General features: G+C 38.8%; 1 protein-coding gene across 4 annotated transcripts; it reads right to left on the bottom strand.

The window, feature by feature from the left end:
* Nucleotides 1–1,478: 1,478 nt before the first annotated feature.
* LOC135460433 (AN1-type zinc finger protein 5-like) lies at nucleotides 1,479–23,420 on the bottom strand. 4 transcript variants are annotated; one of them, XM_064737250.1, is made up of 7 exons: nucleotides 23,288–23,419; nucleotides 17,430–17,534; nucleotides 17,179–17,342; nucleotides 16,680–16,791; nucleotides 15,783–15,880; nucleotides 2,748–2,873; nucleotides 1,479–1,761 (listed from the first exon to the last, which is right to left on the bottom strand). In XM_064737250.1, exons 3-7 carry the CDS (start codon nucleotides 17,333–17,335, stop codon nucleotides 1,613–1,615), a joined length of 642 nt encoding a protein of 213 aa, XP_064593320.1. In that variant the 5' UTR covers nucleotides 17,336–17,342; nucleotides 17,430–17,534; nucleotides 23,288–23,419; the 3' UTR covers nucleotides 1,479–1,612. The 4 variants fall into 4 exon arrangements, with proteins under 4 accessions (XP_064593320.1, XP_064593322.1, XP_064593319.1 ...); XM_064737252.1 differs by lacking the exon at nucleotides 23,288–23,419 and adding an exon at nucleotides 17,916–17,982; XM_064737249.1 differs by lacking the exon at nucleotides 17,430–17,534 and having other exon boundaries at nucleotides 23,288–23,420.
* Between the last annotated feature and the right edge of the window lie 2,920 nt (nucleotides 23,421–26,340).

Raw genomic sequence — 26,340 nt, 5'->3', positions numbered from 1 at the left:
AAGAAATAAGGAGGTTAGAATGGTTTAAGAAAAAAAAATCTATAGTATTAGTTTTGTATCCCAACCGCCACAGGGCCACTTTTAAGTTACAGCAATAACTAAAACCAATGAACTACCACAAAAAGTATTTTCTTCTGTACATGATTTTTTATTATTTACATAATACAGCAGAGCATAGATGCTGGATAGAGTCATCATGTGCAATACCTAAGTATGAACTATTTGTACATGCTTGCATATCTGATAACTATATTGAAAGAAAAAATTTAAAGCAAAAGCTTGATTTTTTAATAGTGATTAAAAAAACTAAGATTGAACACTGCAATAAAAATCATAAGTAGCATCTTGTGTACATATACATGAAGAGGCATTACAACACTAGTCTACACTATACTTGATTATATAAAAAACCACCACACGTTTCATACATCACAAAGCCTCCTTCCATTATAACACAGAAATTATTTTACCAGACAAGCATCAGTGAACTATACTGTCCTTTCTAGTTATTATACAAAGCTGTAGATAATGGAGCCCATGCAATACACCCAAGAACACTGCAGTCCTACACCCAAATACAATTAAAAATGATAAAGCAGCCTTCCAAGAGTGGTTCCAGCTCCCACTTAAGTCTACAGGAGTCATGTTGAGTTTGATTCCCATACACAACAATTGTTACATTTAAAACCTTTTTTTTTTTTTAACTTTAAAAGCTCCTAACAATCGTTTGAACCCAGAATGTGCTGAATTTAAGAAGAACATGAATAATAAACTGTTCAAATACTTCTGCAACTTACACAGGTGCATGTGTCACTTGATAGAGTTGCTGTGGTATGTCTAAAAATACCACCCATAGTTTTTGTTTTCTAAGTCAATCTTAGCACAATATTGTGCTACTCATCATTATTAGCTATGCAAGGAAAAGCAGACAACTGTTGCAGAAAAGTTCTTAAGTTTCTAACAGGATATTTCCTTTGGGAAATTATTATAATTTTCATTATTCTAAAGTTATCTGTTCTAAAATAATTTTCTTCTCATACATATCTGATTTTTTCCCACTTTTCTCATTGCAATTGCTAAATTACTTTTTATTAAATATGGCCCCAACACTCATCTTACTGGATGGTAGAGCCCTCTACATGTCTTATATTCTGCTGGAATACAATGGAGCATGGAAACGAAAAATAAAATAACATTTCAAATGGATAGAAGTAGACCATCAGCCTTTCTGACATATCCTTCTCTCAAACAGGCACAGTCTTTGGCTAGTCATAAACACCTTAAACATCTCAAAAGGCAGATCTGTGGCAAACATTAGGTAAACATATATTTAGCACATGTGAACTAGAGCCTGTCTTCTGTGCATGTGTATTCCTGCGCAGGTTCTAGCCATCCAATCATATTCTGAGGAGAGCATATACATTTCAAGGACTGTATCTATCCAATTCAGCCTGCAACAAACACCCAAACATTGTGAAAAAACATTAAGACAGACAAGGTTAAAATTAAAACTTTGGAGAACAAAGGAAAATGGCCATGCATATGCTCTTTAATGCTTTCATAGGACATATTAAAATAAAACAAAAGTCAGTCTTTTCACAAATAGACTAGCTTATATTCTCTGGATTTTTTCAGCCACCACAACTGGATTCTCTTTCCTGATTTTTGCTGCAGCTTCTGCTTTGTAATCATATGGACAGTTATGCTTGTCAGAATAACGGTGAAGTCCACAAAATAAATTTCCACATCGGCAATCAAACCCTGTATAAAGAAAATGAAAAACAACATCACTAGGAAGCTTCAGACTTAAGAAAGCTATAAATTAAGGGTTTACCCAGTTCAAAGGGGCTATGTACATCTTCTGTATCAAACAGATTAAGTGAAATGAATATTTTCAAATATCAACTCTATTAAGGGATCTAACATTATGGATTTTGTGACAGCAAGCAAAAATTTAATGCCTACAGATTTCAACAAATTTAATCAATGGCCTGGATTGAAAGATAATGTGTGTATTCTATTTGCCATCTGTCAGAGGTAGGGCAGTTATCTTCTGTAATTGGGCAGTTTTCTTTATCTCTTCCACAAACCAATCCTCCCTCCAGGAAATATCTTCTGTTAATATGCCATTGAGTGTCACTGCAGGACTGATAAAATTACATCATCCCATTGTGAGATGCTCACCCAGGGGGAGGAGCCAAGCATTCCTTCCTGGATATAATCAGAGATTTTGGGATACCAGAGTAGCCTTTTCCCACTGCATTCCCAGAGGAGCAGCTTTCTTCTCCACTGGATTCCCAGAGGAAGACCAGGCCCATCTACACCACTACCACACCTTCAGAGGAAAACTACACCCTTCTACAGGATCACTGCTTCAACAGAACCACATCTGTCACTCCAGGAGGACTGCAGCCACCATTTAATTAGACTGCTACCAACACCCTGACCCACATGGTGTCAGGTTGTATTCTGACTCTGTCAGTAGTTTGGGGTTTTTTTTTGTTTGTATTATTACATTTGTATTTTTAGTTTTCCTAGTAAAGAACTGTTATTCCTATTCCCATATCTTTCCCTGAAAGCCTTTTAATTTCAAAATTATAATAATTCGGAGGGAGGGGTTTACATTTTCCATTTCAGGGGAGGCTTCTGCCTTCCTTAGCCGACACCTGTCTTTTCAAACCAAGACAATCTAGTAAGAGGCAACTAATAATATAAATCTATTCAATATTAACAAAGTACTATCATACCCGTAAGGCCAACCTTCTTTCTGCATGTGAAACATCTGTTCTTCTTTGGTTTAGGCAGTTCAAAAGCTTTCTCTTCACTCTGTGAAGTACTAGGTTGAGAAACTGATGGGCTTGGTTGAGTAACAACTGTTAAAGCAAGCAAAAGAATTAAAGGTTATTTTTTTCCTTTTCTTGACTTCACTAGCATGTTTGTATTTATTAACAGTAAAATCCCCTCTACTAAGACCCTGAAGCTTATTGTCTGAAGTGGTAAGTAGAATAGGTATTCTATTAACTTCCCTTTTATCTCTACAGAAAATTATCAAGTTTTCCCCACTGTTCCATCATCTAGAAAATACAGCATACCTAGTGTTATCACCTGTATACACCCATGTAGGTCCTGTACACACAATATTAAAAGTAATATGATCCAGTTTAAATGAATCTAAAACAATAACAACACTGTCTAAGTTGTTGAACAGAGGGGATACTTGTGGAAAATAGTCAATAGGACCATATTTTAGAAATGAAGGACATTTACAGTAATGCTTTTTTGTCATAGTACCAAGTTACTCTGCCATAATACTTGAAAAGTCAGATGATCTAAAACCTCAAACAGTACACCCCCTAACATTCTTGAGCTTCAAACCACTGATTTTGTGATACACCAAGTATACTACAACAAGCCACACAGCTCAAAAAAGCCCTTATTTCAGACACTTTTCTTCAGTAATTTAAAGAAAAAAACTATATATTTACATTGGATATCAGTATCCTTGTACTATATTCAACCATAATGATCAAGCAGTTTGAGTCAAAATGGTTTATTTTTCAATTGCCTTTGCCATGAACACTTTTGGTTACATTTCTCACTTTTTATCCAAGTTCTATGCAGAATAAAAATGGGTCCTTCTGTAGATCTGTTAGTTTTCTTTGAAAAATTAAATTTTTTATCAGTTGTTTTAAAAATTCTTTAAATACCAAAATTAGTGCAGAAGAAACACAAGGGAGATGTGTTTGTATACAAACTTTAATGCATACAACCCAGAGAGTCTGTCCCTGTTCAGTATTCCTGGACACTCAATTGTATGATTACATCTAATGCTTTAAAAATAATGAGCAAACTATAAAATATACTCCATAATTAATGATTGAGACTATAGGTTTAAAGGACTCTCTTGTAACCAACTTTATGCTCACAAATATGATTTCTTAGTTGAGATCCTTTTAGATGAGTAAGCATGGCATTCTGAAAGTCGATTTTTATCAACATCATGAACCCCTTATAGTTAACATTTTATTATCCTTACTATTAATACTTGCTCTTATAAGATTTTATTTGTATTATGTTCATATGCCTATCACTACTAACACAAAGCCTCACAGATCCAAGCCCCATTTCACAATTCACTGTAGAAGTGAACAAATAGAGCCTCCAGTCAGTTCATATTTCAGATTGTAAACAAGATTCAGTAGTGACAAACTTTTAGAGGCAACAAGGAACTTTCAGTGCTTATACCCAAAAAGTCTTATGCAGGGAATCAGTATTTTCTTATACAATATTATAGCTGTAAGTCCTAGGGTGTGGGAACTCAGCACATCATTCCTGATGTGCAGAGTCACCGAGACAACCCTTGGGGGGCTCGGAAGTCCTGGAACGTTGCCAGAAGTGTTTGGTGGCTAGACTTTGACCCTGCACAGGACGCAACACCTGTATGAGGATGGGAGGATCACACGGGGATAAGTGGTGAAGGGATAGATTAATTATAGTGTGAAAACACAGGTTTTGGAATCTCGGTACAGGGGGGTTCTAGGAGACAAGATGGAGGAATTAGGGCGTGTCCTGTCCTCCTTCTTCTTGTCATCCATCTTCGATGGTGATGGTGGCACTTTGAGATTGAATCTTACTGAATGTGCACTTGTCAATAAGGGTGAAAGGTATTGGGGAGAAAAGGTAAATATCTTACACGTAGTTTTCAGTATAAAAATAAGCGACCGCCCCAAGGGCAGTCAGTGTGCTCATGGCTGGCTTGCTGTGCGGACCTCTGTCGGGCCGGGAGAAAATATTGTAGATAAGAATTAATAAACAACTCTGAAGAACTGAAAAACCTGAAGACTCCTTTCATCCTTTGGAGCGCGGGCTGCCTCAAGGCCATCCAGAGCCTTACCAGGCCATTAGAACAGCCGAGATGGGACACTAGGGAACAACTCAAGCTCTTTACTGACTTTATTTTTGAATACTCTATAGATTCTTCTAGAAAGTGTGAAGAGTTCAGCATTAACACTATTTTGCTAATTCTGAGGACAACAATACTATCCAGTCTTGGATATATAATGTTTTTTCCATACTTAAGCATGCTATTAATAAAAAGCAAAGGTATGGCACTACAATCATAACTGCTATTAATACTTTTCAGAGTAATTTCAACAGCTGTTTTTTTTTTTAAGTTAAGCAATTCCTTTGCCTTGACAATTAATATTTTCAAAATTAACAGATATAACCTTTTGAACTCGTCTTTAAACCCCAAGGAAAGTAGTGTTCAGTATTAGATATTCTAGTTGAAAGCCTATGACCAAAAAAAATCAGGTTAAAAACACTGACACCTCAACGTAAACCTGTTGGATACCACACACCTTAGCTGACAGGAATTAACAAATTGATTAAACATCTCCCAAATCAAGCAGCATGATCAAGCTCCTTTTTGATTTTTTGTATTACCAGTCTGTTTAAAATGAAATGCTAGTTATAAGCTATGGCAGATGGAAAAAGGGAACTTTCCAATTCTCTGGTGGAGTGAGCAAGTGAGCAGCTGTGTGTGCTTAGCTGCCTACCAGGGTTAAACCACAACAGACCATTTTGGCACCCAACAAAGGGCTTGAAGAGTTTGAGATAACAACAGACTTGACTGGAATGTGCTAGGTCAAATTTATAGCTGTTAGTGCTGTTTAACTAGTAATCAGCAGGCTCCTGGGCTTGCCATGGGCTTGCTTGCCTGACTGCAAAATAAACTCTAGTGCTCATTAGTGGCTGCTTTTTGCTTTCACTGCTTATTTTCTTATTCTGCTGTGCCTGGGAACATTCTGATAACAGCAATGACCATGCATGCACATGGGCTGGCAAATGGCCAGTGCATTGCTGCTGTGCTGGACAGGCTGGAACTCTGTGTGAACTCAAGTCAAAGGGACTGTGACCTGTGGATGAGTCCCCATGGAAACAGGACACCCTGAAGCATCTGTGGCCATGGTTACATCTGTGCCAGAGCAGGTACACCTCTAAAGGGATTGTGGCTCAAGAAGTCCACACTGGAGGAGGTAATACCTTGAAGCATCTGTGGCTGTGGATAAGTCTGTAACATAGCAGGTACACTCCTAAAGGGACTGTTGCTGTGGGTAAAGCCACACTGGAGCAGGTACATCTCTGAAAGAATTGTGGCCCATGAAAAAGGCCATGCTGGAACAGGTGCACCTCAAAGCAACTGTGGCTATGGATAAGTCTGTGCAGCAGAAGGTATACCCTAAAGAGACTGTGGCTTGTAGATAAAGCTCCACTTGGAGCAGGCACACTCCTAAGGGACTGCAGTCCGTGAATAAATCCAAGTCAGACCAGGGGCAAGGGGAGGAGTTCATTGCAATGTTAAACCCTATGGCCTGGTACAAAGGGATCAAGGGTAGAGATTGTAATGGATATGCCTTTAAACTGTTGTAATCTGGGTTTGGAGTTACATGGTATAGGATGTACTTATAGTAGGAACCACCTGAACCAATGGAGAACAAACCTCACAAGAAGCAGTGTAAGTGCAGCAGTGACCAGATTTGAGCTCACTGATCCATCAAGACAAAGAAATAGTGTATTAGATAATTTTGTGTCACAATACAAAGATTAAAAACAAATCCATCTAAGTCAAAATGTTATCAACTACTACAAATAAACTTACTTCCTCCTCTACATAAATATACTGACCCTGAGACTAGCTGAGTTGGTAAGAGCATGGTGCTAGTAACACCAAGGTAACAGGTTTGCTTCCTCTGTGGGCCATTCACTTAAGATCTGGACTTGAAATCCTTGTGGGTCCCTTCCAACTCATAATATTCTGTGAACTCTGTGAAACTGACAGGTGTTCACCGCCACAACCAGCAACCTGGGAACTAGGAAGCAATGATAATAATCCAAAGTGCAAAGGCCCATTTCCGAAAAGAGGTGCCAAACAGGATCCTTCCTCCACAACTAAAAACATATTCCAAAAACAAAAAGCAGGTAACATGCAGAAATGGGCAACTAAAAGGTCCCAATACAAGGAGATTTCACAGGTTCCCCTAAATCAGAATTGTTCAATTTATTACTTGACACAGATAACACCTGCAAAAAGTAGGCATCCACCCACTTTTATGCCAGCAGAGTTAGATCTAATAATGGGTTTCAATAATGAAGTCCTCCAAGTAGCTTTGCATAACAGCTAGAACAGGGACAACACCCTTTAACTAAAGCTCACACATAAAAGCAACCCCCCATTTTTTCATCAAACTATCTCAAATGAAATATAAGTTTTAGTTCTTCTGACATGACATTAATAGCCACATTCATCAGATACTATCCCAACAACTGCTTCTCACAAAAAGCTCCCTTTACTACACATTAAACAAATTTTATGCCAGAAATCATACTGTGTTAATCATCAGGCAAAGTACTCAAAGTGCCATGGAATAAATCACTAGACAAAAGCTGAAACGATGGTAGGAAAATGGTTGTTACTGTCACCTGCAGACCTGCCTCCTCAGTACCAATAATCCTATTCATACGGAGCAAAGCCTTTTATCACCAGAACATGATTTATTGCCTTAACAGAAGTCCTGTTGGCATGTAGCTCTCTTCACCACCAAGGTTATTTCTCTTGCCAACTACCAGCTCAGATTACCAGATGAGGTTTGTTTCACTTCAATTTTAGGAGACCAGATCTCCTGCTACAAGGTTGAAGAACTTGGGAGCAAAAAGAAGTTTCCAGAAATGGACATGATTTTTTAATTTTATTAAGTAATACAACAATAAGTCAATCACAGGCAGTGTAAAATGCAGTGTCATCAGGAACAACAAAACAGGCACAGGGGATGCCATTCAGAGGGACCAGGACAAGCTCAAGAAGTAGGTCCATGTGAATCTCCTGAGGTTTGACAAGGCAAAGTGCAAAGTCCTGCATTTGGGTCAGGAGAACCCCCAGTATCAATACAGGCTGGGGAATGCAGGGGTTGAGATCATCCCTGTATAAGAGGACTTAGGGGTAGTGGTGGATGAAGACCTGGATGGCAAAGGCATGGACTGGGAGAACAAATAAGCACCCACTGTAGGAGATCAGGTTTGAAAGCATCTAAGGAACATGCAGGTGCACCAGTCCATGGAACCTGATGAAATATCTGCAAGTCCTGAGAGAACTAGTGGATGAAGTGGCTAAGTCACTATCCATCATATTGAGAAGCCATGGCAGTCTCCAGCGAAGTTCCCATTGACTGGAAAAGGGGAAACATAACCCCCATTTTTATAAACAGAAATAAGGAAGACCCAGGAAACTACAGGCCAGTCCATCTCACCTCAGTGCTTGGCAAAATTATGGAGCAGGTCTTCCTGGAGACTATGCTAAGGTACATAGGAAATAAGGAGGGGATTGGTGACAACCAACATGGCTTCACTAAGGGCAAATCATGGAGATCTTTATGAAAGGGTTACAGGATTGGCAAATATGGGAAGAGTGACAAAAAAAAATCTACCTGGGCTCATGCAAAGCATTTGGTATTGCCCCACACAACATACTTGTCCCTAAAGTGGAGAGATGCAGTGTTGACAGATGGACCACTTGGTAGATAGGAAATTGGCTGGATGGTTGCACTCAAAGAGTTGTGGTCAACAACTCAATGTCCAAGCAAAGACCAGTGCACACTGGCATGGACCTGTTCATACAAGTCCAGAGAAGGGCCACTGAAAGGCTTCAGGAAGGAGAGCTGGGGCACTTCTCCCATTAAGACAGGCTGAAAGAGTTGGGGCTGTTTAGCTTGGAAAAGAGAAGTTTCAGGGAAGACCTTAGAGCAGCTTTCCAGTACCTAGAGGGCCTACAGGTAGGCTGGAGCAAGACTTTTTACAATGGCATGTAGTCATAAAACAAGGGGGAATGGCTTTAAATTGAAAGACGGTAGGTTCAGATTAGATATTAAAAAGAAATTCTTTACTGTGAGGCTGGGGAGGTCGTGGCACAGGGTGGCAGAGAAGCTGTGGCTGCCCCATCCCTGGAAGTATCCAAGGCAAGGTTGAATGGGGCTTTGAACAACCTGGGATAGTGGAAGGTTCCCTGCCCATGGCAAGAGGGTTGGAACTATACGATCTTCAAGGTCCCTTTCAACTCAAACAATTCTACAATTCTATTATCATAAATCTGCTAGGATAAGGAACCAATCTAATCCTAGTACAAAAAGTGCCTGAAAAATAAAAAGACAAACAAAACCTCCACAAATACAACTGTTGCACTGTATATTTGGGAACATTTACGTCATTCAGTCAGAAAGTAAGATGCATCTTCAAAGCAGACAGAGGGAGAACAGCAAGATTACTTATGATTAGAAGTAAACCACAAGCCACAGCATGACAACTGTTCAACTGACACAAAGAAAGGTCCTGCAAATAGGAAGACTAATGCTACTCTGACCCCAAAGTATTAAACCCACAGTGACTCTGAGACTTCTGAAAAAGCAATAATCACTGTACTAATAGGCTCAAGAACAATGCATCCCAATGAGCAAGGAATCAGGTAAAGGGGACAAGAAACCTGCATGGATGAATAAAAAACTCCTGTAATTACTCAAACATAAACAGGAAACACACAGGAGGTGGAAGCAGGATCAGGCCACTTGGAATGAATATAAAGAGGTTGTCAGAGTAAGTAGAAATGAGATGAAGAAGACCAAGGCCCATCAAGAATTAAATCTGGCCAAGGATGTCAAGGACAACAAGGACTTCTTCAAATACATCAGTGATAAAAGGAAAACTAAGGATAATGGGGGACCATTTCTAAATGGAGGGGGGACCCCAGTGATAGAGGACTCAGAGAAGGCAGAGTTACTGAATGCCTTCTTTGCATCAGTCTGCACTGACAAGATCAGCGCTCAGGGATCTTTGACCCAGGAGACCAAGGTAAAGCTATGTTAGAAGGAAGACTCCCTTAGTCGAGGAGGACTGGGTCCATGAGCCTGCAGTGCCCTTGTGGCCAAGAAGGCCAACAGAATCCTGGGATGCATTAGGAAGAGCATTGCCAGCAGGTTGAGGGAGGTGATCCTGCTCTTTTACTCAGCCCTGATGAGGCCACATCTGGAGTAGTGTCTAATTCTGGGCTCCTCAGTACAAGAGAGACATGGAGCTCCTCTCTTATGAGGATAGACTGTGGCAGCTGGGCCTGTTCAACCTCATGAAGGAATGACTGAGAGGGGACCTCATCAATGTCTATAAGTATCTGAAGGGAGGGTGTCAAGAGGATGGAGTCAGGCTCTTCTCGGTGGTGACAATCAATAGGACAAGAGGCATTGGGCAGAAACTGGAACACAGGAAGATACACCTGAACATGAGGAAGAACTTCTTTACTGTGCAGGTGACTGAGCACAGGGACAGTTTGCCCAGAGAGGTTGTAGAGTCTCCCTCACTGGAAATATTCAGGAAGTGCCTGGACACAATCCTGTGCCATGTGCTCCAGGATGACCCTGCTTGAAGAGAGAGGTCAGATCAGATGGCCCACTAGGCCCTTCCAACCTGCCCCATTCTGTGGTTCTGTAACTAGACTGTCAGAACTGACAGTGGTTTTCCTTACACAAACCAATACAGCTGGAGCAGTTCATAAAGGACTGCATCCTGTGCGAGGGACGCATGCTAGAGCAGGTAAAATGTGCAAGAAGGAAAGAACAGCAGAGAACAATTATGAACTGACTGCAACCATTTCCTCCTGCAGTACTCATAATATAGGGAGAGGAGGTAGAAGAATCTGGAAGTAAAGATGAGTCTAGGATGAAAGGGGTGAAGGGAAGGCATTTTTAGTTTTCTTTGTTTCTTACTATCATGCTCTATTTTTTTAAATTGGCAATAAATTAAATTAATCCAGAAAGGACTACTAAAGTAAAAGCAAGGTTTTAAAAGCTTCCTGTATACTCAAACAAATTAGCCAAAATAGTACCTTACCAGTTAAAAAAAATGCATTAACTTCCACAGTAATAGGAAGCAGTAAGCATGCCAGTGAAGAGTGAAATGTCTGAAAGTATTAAAAAAAAAAAAGCTTTAAGCATTCTAACTACTTTTACATTAAGGTAAACCCCAACTCCTACCACAGAAAGGCTGGGAAAAATAAAACAGAAGAAGGGATAAAGGTAATAGACAAAGAGCACCCAAAAGTCATCAGAAAAACATACAGCATTTCCACAGCACCAGAACTGAAGACTATACTACAAATTACATAATTCTTGTGCTGCACATTAACACAAGTGACTTGTATATAAAGTTTGAGTCAATAAGATGGTCAGTATTTATTATGCTTTATCAAACTTGAGAATATTTTATTATTTAGAAACTGTAACTGCTATGCTGATCTACCTGTCCATGATAAAATGCTAAAGAATAAACTGTATATTCAATTTGATGCCAAAGAACTGGGATAAAATTATTCTGCAGCATGAAACTAATCTCTCACATGCTCAACAGGCACACTGAATATTTTTACTCTTACATCAATATAACAGATCCCCCTGTTAAATATCACACTAAAATATGGTTTAGATTGGCTGCCATCAAGACTTGATGCCTTTTGCACATCTCTCAAAAAGATATGATAGCACGTTATTTGCAACAAGCACAGGACAAGCAGTTTCATCTCCAGATGTATTCTTCAAGATAGACGGCTTCAAGACTTCAAGATTATTAGCTCCATTTCAGAATTGTTTCAATTGAGGGCATCTACTTGAGCTACAGCAGACATGGGAAATGGGAAGGTAATTTTGAACACAATAAAAGTTGATATATCTGATGATTTTATTGACAGCCACAAAGGAGCTGTCTACAGATAGCATCCACGTTTAAATACTATAGCCATGTTTGAAAACAAATCAGAATCAGATATTAAAACAAGAAGCAAGCAATATAATCTATCATCTTGAATATTCAATAGCTCATAAGATATTCAGCATATTACTCAGAATATTATCTGTAACGCACTGTAAATTTCAAAGCTACTGGTTTTATCTGTAACATAAGTGAGGGCATCCCTTAACAGCATGTAAGATAGCTGTGGTGTTGAACATTAAAATAACACATCATATTGGCTTGGTATGGAGCCAAAAGAAAAATGAGCTCACCATCATCTCAATAATTTCATTATATGACAACATGCAGGAATGGGAAGAGCAACCTACAACATGGATGGAATAAGACTCTAAGTTAGCAGTGTTTGTGGAAGAATTTTAACACTTATTTTACAGAAGACCATATACATTTCAAGTTCCAGTTCACCTTCTTCATAGGCAGCACTACTGCACAGCTGTGGCTTCAGTGATAACTCACCACATTGCTCTGTAAAACAAAGCTATTACTGGGTTCAGAAAAATAAGGTTTTTGATATGCACAGTACACTAATTAAGTCTGGAAACACTAACAGCCCTGAGAGATTTATTCAGAAAGGTAGTGACCCACAAAAATGCGAGAAATATGCTATGACTTGATACAATATGATTATTTAAACATATTTGTTTTCACAACAGTTGAGTTTTAGTGCTCAATATGCAAGTCAGCTCTCTTGTATGAATCTTTTATTGCCATTTAAAAATATGCTTAAACAAAACAGGTTTCTTCGAGGCCTCTACTATGTCTCACTGTTGGAGAGTTTTTGTGCAGACGTGGCTTGAGGAAAAAGGCCATGATCATATACAGCTGCTTAAGCAGTAAAAAGCAGCTGTAAGCAGTAAGTTCTCAGCCTTTTTCCTTATGAGAAAAACAACAACACTGCGTCCTTGAGCAAATAACAAGAAAAACATTGTGAAAAACATGGTGCCCTTGAATGTAGTCAACAGCAGGATGTAAAAACAAGTATTAGCCTCAACAAGAAAACCACAAGTATTTTGAGAATGTAGCCACAAAGGAGGGGTTGACATGTAATCTGTAACCAATGATGAGCTTAGCTTTTGCAATGTGTATGAGCTTAATTAACACTACTATAAAAGTATGTAAGTTGGATCAATAAATTTGAGACCAATGATCATCAATAGGATGTGCTCGTCTCCCTTCACTTCCGTCATCTCACCAACTTAGTAATAGTATTGCTCTGATGCAATAATCAACACAAGGAAAGTAAATTAGTTATATAAGGGGGTTTTGACATTTAATTCCTGTAAGTTAACATGGGGAAAAAACCCACAAATATGAACAATATCTCTAGAATATTTTGGGTATATTCTGACTATGGTCAAAACTGAACAAAAATTAAATCCTTAGTTAAGAAGTGCAGAAGCAGATCAAAAGCCTATAAAATGCATTATATAATTAATGTCCAATTATGGAATTTTGATAGAAAGGTATTTATATTTCACTGACTTCTACACAGTTCATCAGATAAGCAACTGAACACATGCCACAATTCAATTACAAAACTACAACAAGCAACAAAGTTGAACTAAGAAACTAGAAGTTAAAATATAGTATGTTAGACATTTAAATTATAACCAACTAGGCCAGTTATATCTGTTATGCCTTTCTTCCTTCAAATGCTAAGATATGATTCATTGCCTTCAGACCTGATTTGTTCTAAATGAGAATCCAGATTACAACCTCAACCTGAGAAAAACAAAAGAAAATACAAGCCTGTTAGGATTAATTTTATTCAACTTCAGAACCCGCTGGAATCAGATGCTTAAAATCCAAACAGCATGATAGTATTCTTTTAGCCCACAGACTTAATGACAATTGTGCAGACCTAACTATTTAGAACTTTGAATTGGAGAATAAGTCTTCATAATGCTTAAGAAAAGAAAAAGCCAAACCTACTTTGCTTGAAGGCTACATTGTTTGTTCCAGATCTATCATCTAATAGACAGTTATAAAATTCAATTGCCAAGGTGAGACCACAGATAAAACTAAAGTATTTTCATTACCAACATCATGACAGGCATTAGCTTAGAGAATTACATCTCATAGAAAGTATTAGCTTTGTTTTACAAGGTGACATTAATTATCTACTATTGTTTCAGCTCCTCCTCAAGAGAGACCAACACACATATTTGATGCTGCAGAAAAAGAGAAAGGAAAAATAAGAAACTAACCCAAACACAATAGGGATTTATAAAAAGGTGAGGCCAGCTTTTTTTGACTGCAAGACACAGGATCAATATACTAGTAAATACAGCAAACACTTGCTGTATCTTAAATGTCTGATAAACGCTTAGTAATCTAAAAACAGCAAAGGCACTATTCTGTGCTGTCTAAAATCTGCTTCCAAGTTAACTTTTAGATCAGCTGAAGACTGTTTCAAGAATTTAATGATATGTACTAAGGAAGAAAATTTTGTTATAGAAGTTTGGAAAGCAAACTTTTAAATTCCATAGTCATTTTCCCTATTATCTCTACACAAGCTTTAACAGAGCTTTGACTGGTTTCAACTCAGAGTTTCAAGCTGCAAGATTATTATCTTGAGTTTCTTTTAGGGATTTTTTTCTTCCTCCTATTCTAATCAATAGAATGTTGTGTGTGACACTACCATTTAGTTGTCCTGTTATAAAAAAATGAATATTGAGTCAACATAAATAGAAGACTGGCCTTCATAGTTAGCAAAATGACAAATCCCTATTGGCAGTTTTAATAAGAAAATTCAGATATTACTTGACCACTGCTACCAATTTATGTTTTCCTTTCCTGCCTATCACTTTTTCAGGTACCAATACATAATAAGACAATATGGGTTTATAAATAGTGTAACAAAGTATAAATTTCTAAGTTACATACAATAACTTCAGATAACACAAGTTACAGGAAGCTGAAATATTGGGATATGCAACACACTGCAACACTGAAATGTGCAAAAATCTCCTCAGTCTGTACATAACCAAAAAAGAATATAGTAAAAGCAACTGTAATTTATTTCATGTCACAATTCTAACTTAACATGACAACTAAAATTGTAAAAACCTGTGAACAAAACCCAAGCAATTAACTAGTAGCTGTAATTAATAGCAGTCCTAAACAAAGATGCATGTATACAGTGCTGAGTGGTACATTCTGGAATTTTCAACACAAAAAAAGTAGAAGTAATTTTATCTTCAGTTGTAGCAAACACATTTTCCTGTTAAAAATCAGCTTTCAATGTTTTAAGACTTTCAGAACTATTAAAATTAACAAGTATCAATATCTATAGATATCAAACAGGTACATTAAGATATCCATCTGAATAAACTGCCATATAAGAAGCATGAATTTGCTCGCTTTTTAAAATTGAACATTCTTACTAAGCAATTAATGCTGTAAGTACTCCATATTCACACAACAGCATTTCAGTTATATCTACTGATTACTCACTTAGTCCAAGACCCTTTAGCAGTCTTTGTTAGTATTTTAAATCAAGTATTCCCTTCTGCCCTATTCTCATCCTTCTGTAAAATAGAATTAAGAACCCTGTTCTTCAAATGCAACAAACCATTTTAATAGCCACAAGTCAGCAGAAATTGTACTGCTAGGCTTTATAAAGAAATCAACACTGACTTCAAAATTGAACATCTTGCACCCATATACAACTTCAGTGTCTTACTTTTAAAAATGAAGGTTTGATAGCCAAAATGCTCCTCAAATGTCAAAAGTTATGTACTAAAATTGAACACGTCTGAAAACTATGTTCTGGCACTAGTAAGTCTTCTTGATTCTGAGAGTATTAATACTCAAGAAGTATTAATAATTAACATTTCCTCAAGACAATCACCACAAAGATGCCTACTTAAGAGAAAGTAAATAAATTGTCAGCTTCTGTTAAGCCAGTTGTATCCAGTGTTACTCTGCAAACATACCTGGCTCGATGTCTGTTTTTGGTGATACTTTCTCCTCTCTTGAAATGCTCATTTCTGTCATTTGCTGCATTACAGGCAAAGCAGCAACAGGCACATTTCTGTTTACATACAGTGAAATGGGTGATTACATTAGTTTAGAGTACATAAGAGCTTAAACTGTCAAAATCCATCAGACTACCCAATCTGTTATTATTGATACACATTCTTGACCTGTACTTCTATGTCTCTTCCCAAGAAGAAACTAGGCAAACTGTAGCAAATATTTCCCCAGATAAACCAGAAATGTCCTTATAAATGTAGTAGTCCAATACCAAACACTAATTAGTCCTAATTTATAAAGATTCATAAAGCACTGTAAAGTGCACTGTCACTTTTTCCTCTGCAGAAACTCTCTGTAACAAGGCAACGTCACTTTAACTTGCTATATACTCACAGTTCATTGAAACCTCAAAATAATACCTTCATCTGGTAAAGGGTCTAGAAAGCAAGTCTTATGAGGAGCGGCTGAGGGGGCTGGGGGTGTTTGGCCTGGAGAAAAGGAGGCTATGGGGAGACCTTATTGCTCTCTGCAACTACCTGAAAGGAGGCTGGAGCAAGGTGGGAGTTGATCTCTTCTCTCAAGTAACAAGGGAAAGGACAAGAGGAAATGGCCTCAAGTTGTGCCAGGAGAGGTTTAGATTGGATATTAGAAAAAATTTCTTCACTGAAAGGGTGGTCAAGCATTGGAAGAGGCTGCCCAGGGAAGTGGTTGAGTCCCCATCCCTGGAGGTATTTAAAAGCCGTGTGGATGTGGCACTTAAGGACATGGTTTAGTGGTGGACTGGGCAGTGTCAGGTTAATGGTTGGACTTGATTATCTTAAGGGTCTTTTCCAACCTAAATGATTCTATAATCTTACCTTGATTTTCCAGATGTGCTACTAGCAGTACCTTCACAGTTGCTTAAGCTAGCATCGACTCTCTGTACAGATGGAGAGTCTGAGGTAGGACTGTTTGAACCACTAGCTGTCCCTATATAACAGAAATTTGAGAAGTTAATTATAAGCAAAGCATAGAATACAAGTTAGTCAAGCAGATTTTAATACAGTTATGAACCATTTCAAATCCTTCCTCATTCTACTGCATCTTCTTAATATAGGCTATATTGTTAATGACCAAAACACAAGGATTGTATAAAAACACAACTGTAGCAGAGAGTAAGTAAAAATTCAACTTAAGGTTCAACACCAAGTGGGCCAGAATATATTACATAAAAAGGCATTTTTATTGTGATTTAAAGTATTATCTCCTTTGATATTCATAGTTTTAATATGCAGCTATCAGAAGATCCCCTGAATACATCTCATCACCTACACATTATGTTTTCAAGTCACACACAAAAAAAACCACGTCTCAAACCTTTACCCATTGGGCTGATTCTGCCACTATTCTGCTGTCGCTGAAGATGTTCTTTGTAGCAAACAGAACACATGCCATTTGTTCTAGGATTTCCATAAAATCCACATCCTGTACTACACAGCATAGGCCCTGGGGTCTGGTTTGTCTCCTGAGCCATTTCAATTCTGTAAATAAAACCAAGAACTGCATTAAGAACTGTCATTTCACCAAAATCGATTACAGGGTTATAGAATTAAAGTAGATCTGCTTACCTTGCCCACAAAAAGTGATATCAGCATTTTTAAAGATGGCTATATGGATGTTAATATATAATTCAATACTTCAATTGTATTGATAAGTAACATTGTCAGGAACATCTAAGAGAGGTAAAAAACATTATCATAGTTTAGTGGGTTGACCTTGGCTGGATGCCAAGTGTGCACCAAGCTGCCCTATCACTCCCCCTCCTTAACTGGACAAGTGAAGAAAAAGACAATGAAAGGCTCATGAGTTGATATAAGGAGAGGGGAGATCATTCACCAATCACCATCACAAACAAAACAGATTCAACTTGGGAAAAATTAATTTATTATCAATTAAACCTGAGTGGGATAATGAGAAAACAAAATCAAATGTTAAAACGCCTTCCCTACACACTTCCCTTCTTCCTGGGCTAAACTTTACTCACAATTTTTCTATTCCCCCACCCCTCCATCCCCCAGCATCACAAGGAATGGGGGTAGCAGTCAGTTCATTACATGTCTTTCCTGTTCCTTCCTCCTCACATTCTTCCCCTGCTCCAATGTGGGGGCCCTCCCACAGGGAACAGTCTTCCATGAATGTCTGATGTGGGTCCTTCCCACATGCTGCAGTTCTTCACAAACTGCTTCAGTGTGGGTCCCTTCCACTTTTTCTTTCCATGAGGTGCAGTCCTTCAGGAACAGACTGCTCCAGTGTGGGTCCTTCACGGGGTCACAAGTCCTACCAGCAAACCTGCTCCATCATGGGCTTCCCTCAGGGTCATAGCCCCCTCTCCATCACCTGGAGCACCTCCTCCACTGATCTTGGAGCCTGCAGTGTTGTTTCTCTCACACATTCTCACTCCTCTCTTCCAGCTGCTGTTGTGCAGCAGTTTTCCCCTTCTTCTTAAATATGTTATCACAGAGGTGCTATCACCATTGCTGATTGGCCAGCAGCAGATCCATCTTAAAGCCAGCTGGCATTGATTCTGACATAGCAGAAGCTTCTGGCAGCTTCTCACAGAAGCCACTCCATGGCCCCTGCTACCAAAACCCTGCCACACAAACCTAATACACACAGTAAAACTGATAAGCAATATACTTATCAGAAACCAAACTATGTGTGCAGATTACGACCAAATTTAACTGGCCAACAAAAAAAATATTAACCTCTGAGCACTTACAGGGTAGAAAAAAACCCAAACAAACCACAGCTAGATGGGTAAAACAAGCAAGACCAAGTTTGGGTCTACTAAATAGTTTTGGTAATTAGCACAGTTTATCTTTGCAGACTCCAGAAGAACTGCTCCACTTTTTCAGTAATGGTGATCTTGTATCATTCTGATGCTAATAACATTGTTAGCAGTTTGTACTTTCAAAATACATTTGTTAAACAAAACAAAAATCACTGAAGGATGGGCAACAGTAATTTTAAAATTGGATTTTATATCTTTAGGAGATGTTTCTATAACAAGACGTTTACCTTTGCTTAAGTTCCATACAAAGCCCAACACTGAATATTAACTAGCAAGAACATACATACAGTAAGCCCGCAAAACAGATGATCCAAAAGCATTACTGAAATATGCTTAAACCAAATTTTGTTCTTCCAAGAAAAAGAAAACTATTTTAGACTGTTGCATACATTCATTTGCACACTATATGCATTTCCAAAGAGCCAGTTAAATCTTTTGTCATTAAAATATAGGCAGACTTCTGCATCTTTCAAAGATAGATAATTCTAACCCTCATCTCTGCCATCAACTGCAAAAGTTAGGAATAAAAATACTTCACCTTCGCTGGCAGTTGACCTCTGCAAAACAAGGCTAGTAGAAAAACTGATATAGCAATCAAATCCTAGTTTTATTGCCACTGGGAACTACGACTATAATAATCAAGCAATCTACTACAAATTGAGGACACACTTGTCCTCCAAAAATTTAAATTTAGTGCCTATAGCACTTAGACATTTTAGTGAAAACTCCAGATTACAGCCTTCCTCTTAAAGGGCAGCCACAAAACAAGATATTTGTCTGCTGATGCTTATGAAAACTCAAGCATACCAAACATTAATTAACTCTAGTGTATAAAGAAATACTTTTCATAACTTAAAGAAGCCATACTACAAGCTATAACCATATATCTCAACAGTATGACAACTGTAATTGACAGCAGTATTTGTCTAGTTAATCTAAACTTCTGGGATCAAAGTAATTCAACGGGAGAAAATAGTAAAATCAATCTGCTTGCCTGCTGGCGGTCACAGAATTTCAACAATTTATAACTTTGTTTCAGTACTACAAAGCAAATTTGCACTTATTCTGATATACCACTTAAGAGTTTGCAGTTTTACAGCCATACACCAAACCAGTGGACACAACAGAAAATCTAAGACGTTAAAAAATATTTGCATCTTTATTGTAGCTCTATGTTATTATAACACAAGTAAAGACTGTACTTCTGGCCTTATTACATGCAGGTACACTCAAAGCACTATCAAAAGTGCTACCACACACTATCAGCATCAATCTCATTTTACTTGGTCCACTCTCAAATTAGAATCTTTCAGCACTTAGTAATTTTAGGTATTAATGATGATATGAGCATATTACAAATGAGTCTTTATAGCTCTTTTTCAGCACAGTCCTTCACTACCTGAAATACATGCTGCTTATTAAAAAAAATTATTGTCATTAAATGCTTAAGAAATTTTGGTTTTTTTCACTTTTTAAGGTCTAGATATCACCTGTCTAGGTTATAATACACTTTCCAGAGTTTAATCTAATAATCAGAACACTAAAATATGCCATTTAATATTTTGAACCAACAGCAAAAGTAAAGTTTTCTGAAAAGACAGATTACAGACTTCTGCAATTCTTCCTTACTAACTTTTATAAGATCAGTAAGTACCTAAGGCCTTGCAAATGCAGTTCTGTTACCCTGAAAAACAAGTGAATACCATTATGTATCTGCTTTCCTGAACTTTTCTCAGAAACTTGGTGCGAGAGACTGAAATATTATGGTTAATAGCTTAAACATTGTTATGAAAAACTTATTGCTTATTATGGCAAAACTGTATAAAGAAGCTGTGACCACCAAAGCCCACCCCTCCCTGAATATGCTTCCTGACTGGAACCTTGGACTATGAGTTAAGCTGCCTAATGGAACCTGAGATAAGATAAAGGTGACACTACTGTCCAATTATCTCAGGTCTAGGGAGAAGTAAAGAAGGCTGAGGGAGAAGAATGTATCCACAAGAAAGCCAAACCTAACAGCTGTCCTGAAAATCAGCTCTGGCTGGGTTTGGGGGGGAAGAAGGCCATAGCCCACGGGCTCATCTGCTGAGGCCAGGTTTGCACACACTCTCCCCAACCAAGGGGGAAGGAGGAGAGTTTTTGGGTGTGTGGTATAACCTCTGGTCAGAGGGAGTGAATATCCACCCTCTTTTACACTGTCTCAGTTGTAAATGCCTCCCACCCTGGGCAGGCCAAATACACACAGAACATTCATATGAGAAGCAGCTGAGAAGGTGTCATAAGCCATCAAAGACCCCCGAAGTGTCCCCCAGACTGGTTCCTGAGGCCTTGCAACAGACAACTGCACATGATGCAAAGCGATGCAACAGATCCAGAGTCTGTTGCAAGAGGCAGTGTCAAACTTGCCCTCCCCAGGGGAGGCACCTAGGCATTCTCACCTGGCCCAAACGTATATTAATTCATTGAACTCTGTTTTGCTGGACCCTCACCACTGAGAAGAGAAGAAGAGGATCAACAGGACACCGTCAGGATCCAGAGTGAAGTTTTCTACTTAATCTGTCACTCTCTCTCCCCCCACACCTTTTTATATTTCTGTCTAGCTCTCTCTCTCACATTTACTATTCAATAAAATCCATACTATTGACTTCAACCTATGCTCTCATTTGCACCTTAATTTGGGCAGAGGCACCTCTCTAAATTAATAATTGGATCATAACACTTGGATCACATGGTTGAGCACATTAGCTTCTGCCTGTCACAAGGCTGCAGTGTGACAGACTAATCTAAAGGCTCAGACACAAAACCTTGTCAACAGGGGCCTCTGAAATCAGCTTCTATTTATATCTCTGAAAGCTGCCAACTCCTACAGCCCCACAGAACGGAAGCAGCCAAGCATATATCCACTATAAGAGGAAAACATGAAATTCAATTTACACAACTACAGCTTCTTTTCTAGAGGAAAAGGGAGTGCAGATACTTCAATCAAGAAAATGCAGCATCATGAGGCAGTTACCTCAGACATTTTCATCTCTATTTCACAGCAAGAACAAAAAACTGGCTATGATCAGACCTAACATATTACGCTCTCACAACCTTACATTCCCCAATCTTTTGGTTGACTGGTTGCAACCAAACCTTTACAAAAAATATCATGATCTCTCTTACCTCCAAAAAGAGTCTTAACACTTAAAAGATGTCCCTGTTTAACCCTGACCTCCCAATAAAAAGAAGCTTTTTAATTCAGTGTGTTAACTCAAACAGTAATTTACACCACTGACATTCACAGTTACTGGCAAATTTACCCAGACAAACTAAAAGGTGAACATAAATACTTTGTTACTATTAAAGTTAACAGAGTCTCATAACTAAGACATCTTTTAATTTCAAATTACAACTAAACTGAGGCAAAAGTCAATTCTATCTGCGTCTAATAACAGCAGATATTTAGATTGAGTGGCAAATATAATTAAGCTTTTGTGCACACCAAGTGCACTTCCAAGAAACTACAACTTATGAACTACGTGAAATACATAATAAAAGCATTTTAGGTTACCCTACTACTTCACAGACTCCTGGAATGGTTTGGGTTGGAAAGCACCTTAAAAATCATCTAGTTGCAACCCTCTGTCACAGGCAGGGAATCTTTCATTAGATCAGGTTGCTCAGGGCCCCATCCAGCCTGGACCTGAACACTTCCAGGGATTGGGAATCCACAACTTCTCTGGGCAACCTGTTCCAGTGTCACACCACCCTTATAGAAAAGAATTTCTTCCTAATATCTAATCCTACCCTCTTTTAGTTAAAAGCCATTCCCCCTTTTCTTATCACTACACACCCTTGTAAAAAATCCTTCTCCTACTTTATTGTAGGCCCCCTTTAGGTATTAGATTAATTAAATTACTTAATATAATAAAGGGAATACAAATACTAATGTTAAATCAATAATAAAACCTAAACGAGCTGGTTAAATAAATATTTATTTACCTGAACATCCTCATCTAGAAAATGGACCATAAAAAAACCAAACTCAAAACAAAAAACCCCAGCAAGGATATTTCAGGCATACACCTCTCTAACAGTAATCTAGGTGAAGCAAAAAGACGAAGTATATGCGAAGAACGCGAATCAAACCCAGGCATTTCCCAATGACAATTAAATGCAGCTCGATAATCCAGACAAAAAGGGCGGCACCGCCAAGTGCTCAAAGCGTAGTATGTTTTAGTCGCCATCGCCTCCACACACCCGACTCGCCCCAGCCCCTCCCGACACCAAAACACAAAAGACGTGGAGGCTACCGGTCTAAGGAGAAAAAAACCAAACAAATAAACCCAGCTCCTCTCCCAGCGAGGACTGAGGAAGCCTCATTGTCTCGCTCCCTGTCTGCCCCAACTAAGGAGGGAGTAGTAGTGTGTGTGCCATCATAGCCCCCGGCCTCCCGCCGCATCAGAGTGAAAGAGTCCGCCGGGGAAAACGACAGACGCCCTGCCAGCCCTCGCCTCGCGGAAGGCAGCAAAAGCGCCCCGGGGAGGCCCAAGCACCCCCCGCGGCGCTCCTCTGCGCACAACGCCACCGCGCTTATAGCTCTCAAAAATCAAATCCGCATTCTCCCGCAGCCACCCTTCAGCGCCCGCGTACCTGCTCCTGGAAGGGGGCGGAGCAGAAACCCTACTGCCGATGCCGGAGGCGCTGCAGATGGCTTCAGACTGTTTCTGGGAGAGCGAAGGGCAAGAAGCTGGCGGTGCCACCACCACTTTCCTTCTGCGGCAGCAGCACGGAATGAGACACGCAGCGCACAGGAGAAAGACGAAAAGAAGACGCAAAAAAGAGAAAGAATTGAGGAAGAAGGGTGGATGAAGGAGGGATCTGAACCAGCTGGTCCGCTCGCGTCAGCTCCGCCTCCTCCTGGCTGTTGCTGAGGCCTACGCGCCAGCGCGGTCCTACACAAGGGGAAAGGGAGCACGAAACACACGTGAAGCGGCTCACAGTACCGTCGCCTTTGCCTGCGGAGTCACCAACCTCTCCCTCCCTGAGACTAGGGACTATACAGGCAGTGCCACGTGTGACAAAAAAAACACAAGATGTCTCAACTGTGTTTCCAAAAAAAGCCTATAGTACAAGAAAAACTCTCCTTGATAAACTGAGAATTAATTATCTAAAAGGTAGTAATAGACTAAGAGTTAGTGATCTGAAAGGTAGATGTATTAGAAATTTAGTAGAGAAGGAATGTTTTTTAAAAAGTTTTCATTCTGAGTTCTGTGTGTGTTTCTTTTTATATATAGTTGTAAGTTAATAAAATTTTTCTTTTTTATTCCTAAGTTAGAGCCTACTTTGCTCTATTCTTAGTCACATCTCACAGCAGACACCAGAGAACATATATTTTCATAGAAGCACTAACATTGCCCCAACGTCAAACCATGACACTGTGCCTGCTCTCTGTGGCCAGAGAGCTGCTGCCACGGGTTTGTCTGTACTCAAGGTAGAATTTATTTAAATTGTTTTTTCTAATAAACCTTTGATATGTACTACTGGGATTTTGTTTTTGTTTACTGTATGCAGGGGTTCAGATTGGATAGGGTTCACTTGGTTGGTAGAGCTTTGGGTGTTAATTAACTAGGTGGTTTTTGTTAGATGCTGCTCTTAATTTTTGAAAGATCTCTCACTCAATGTTTTAAGGTGGTTTTTAATAGTCTATTGGGTTTTTTTACTTTGTTTGTAGCTGGTGTATGGTAGGGGATATGGTACACCCGCTCAATGCCATGTTCTTTAGCCTAAGTGTCAATAAGGTGGTTTTTGAAATTAGTTCCGTTGCTCGATTCAATTTTTAAGGGGTACCACACCTCCAAAGAATTTGTTTTTAAGGCCTAGGATGGTGTTATGGGTTGTAGTCTGAGGTATAGGGTAGGTCTCTATCTAGTGGTCTTTATTATTCTGAGTACATAGTGTTTACTTTGGTGTATTTGGGGTAGTGTGATGTAATTAATCTGTCAGGTTTTTCTATGCTTATATTTGGACTATTGCCTACCATATCCGAGGGGTTTTAGCCACTTGTTTTGTTTGATCATAGTACGTTTCACAGTCATGAATAACTTGACAAATACAGTTCATGGTTAGATCTACTCCTCAGTTTTGTGTCTATTATAGGTGGTATTTTTGTTCTGATGACTTGAGACATCATGAATCTATGTAGTTAGGAACAACTTGTTTTTGTGTTGTTAATCTATTTTTGATACTTTTATTTTTGTAGCTTGATCTACTTGCTGATTGTTTTGGTGTTTCTTATTGGTTCTATTCTTGGGGATTTGGGTATTTATATGGTGAATTTTCACAGACAGTTTCTGTATCCTGGTAGTGATGTTTTTTCACTCATCAGCAGCTTTAATTGGTTTTCTTTTATGCTGTTAATTAGTCTTTTTTTGGTTTTTTAGTTAACAGAGTATTGGTTATTATCTATGAATCAGTGTAGAGGTAGAGTTTTGGCCACTTCTCTCTCTCAGTAATGTTTAGAGTTAGTTGAATGGTTTTGAGTTTAGTAAGTTGAGTTGATCTACCTTCTCCTTTGGTAGTTTGTGTAACTTGTGTGGGGTTTCATATGGTTGTTTTCTACTTCTGGTTTATCTTTACAATGTGGTAAGAATTATTAGGAAAAAGAGTGTAGTGTGTTTCTTCTGCTGGTAGTTGGTTATATAGTGGAGTTTTTTCAGTACGTGTTACTTGTTTTTGTTCTTCTTTGTTAGTGAAACTAAAATTTTTCTTTTCTGGTCAGTTTGTAATTATTTTTAAAATTTTAGAGTGATTCAGTTTTCTAATACAGGCGTGCTGTGTGATGAGGGTAATCTATTTGTTCTCTGTGGTACTGGTGGTATGGTGGATAGAGGGAATCTTTGTTTTGAACATCTACCCCAGCACTGGTAGTCGGGGTGCCAGGAGGAGTTGTGTTTCAGTGCTGATTATCTCTGAGGTAGCTTGGACTCCTTTATAAGCTGCTAATTTTTTTTTTTTAATTTTTTTTTTTTTTTGGAGTGTAGTTGGTTTTAGACCTTCTATAGTTTTGACTTCAAAATCCTAGTGGTCAGTCTTGAGTTTTATTAGGCACCTTCTGCCAAAGGTTCTAGGACAGACCACAGCTCACGGCTATAGAGTATATTCTTCACATCTGGTCCTGTCCTGACTGGGTCAAGGGTTACTGCATGAGTGATTTCCTGTTTAATCTGGGTAAAGGTTTGTTGTTGTTTAGGGCCCCAATGGAAAGTGGTTTTTTTGTGGGTGATCAGGTAAAAGGGTTCACAATCTGGTTGTACTTGGGAATGTGTATTCTTTAAAAGCCTATGGTGCCTAGGGAAGCTTGTGGGGGTTTTTTGTTGGTTGGTAGAGATATTGTTGTGATCTTGTTGATGACATTGGTCGGAATCTGATGCTGTTTATTTTGCTACTTCACTTTCAGGAACTGGATGTTTTGAGTAAGTCTTAACTTTGTTTTTCTTGATGGTGAAACTGGTTTTCAGGAGAATCTGGATGATTTTCTTTCCTTTCTCAAATATTTCTGCTGGTTTTTTTCCCCCACACAATGATGTTATCAATGTACTGTAGATGTTCTGGAGCCTCACCCTTTTCTAGTGTAGCCTGGATTAGTTCATGGTAGATGGTAGGGTTGTGTTTTTACCCCTGGGGTAGTTGGCTCTAGGTGTACT

The sequence above is a fragment of the Zonotrichia leucophrys genome, unplaced genomic scaffold, assembly GCF_028769735.1.
Source record: "Zonotrichia leucophrys gambelii isolate GWCS_2022_RI unplaced genomic scaffold, RI_Zleu_2.0 Scaffold_47_404062, whole genome shotgun sequence".
In the NCBI taxonomy this organism is placed as follows: domain Eukaryota; kingdom Metazoa; phylum Chordata; class Aves; order Passeriformes; family Passerellidae; genus Zonotrichia; species Zonotrichia leucophrys.
Note: the sequence above shows the minus strand (reverse complement) of the source record. Positions and strands in the feature narration are given on the sequence as shown.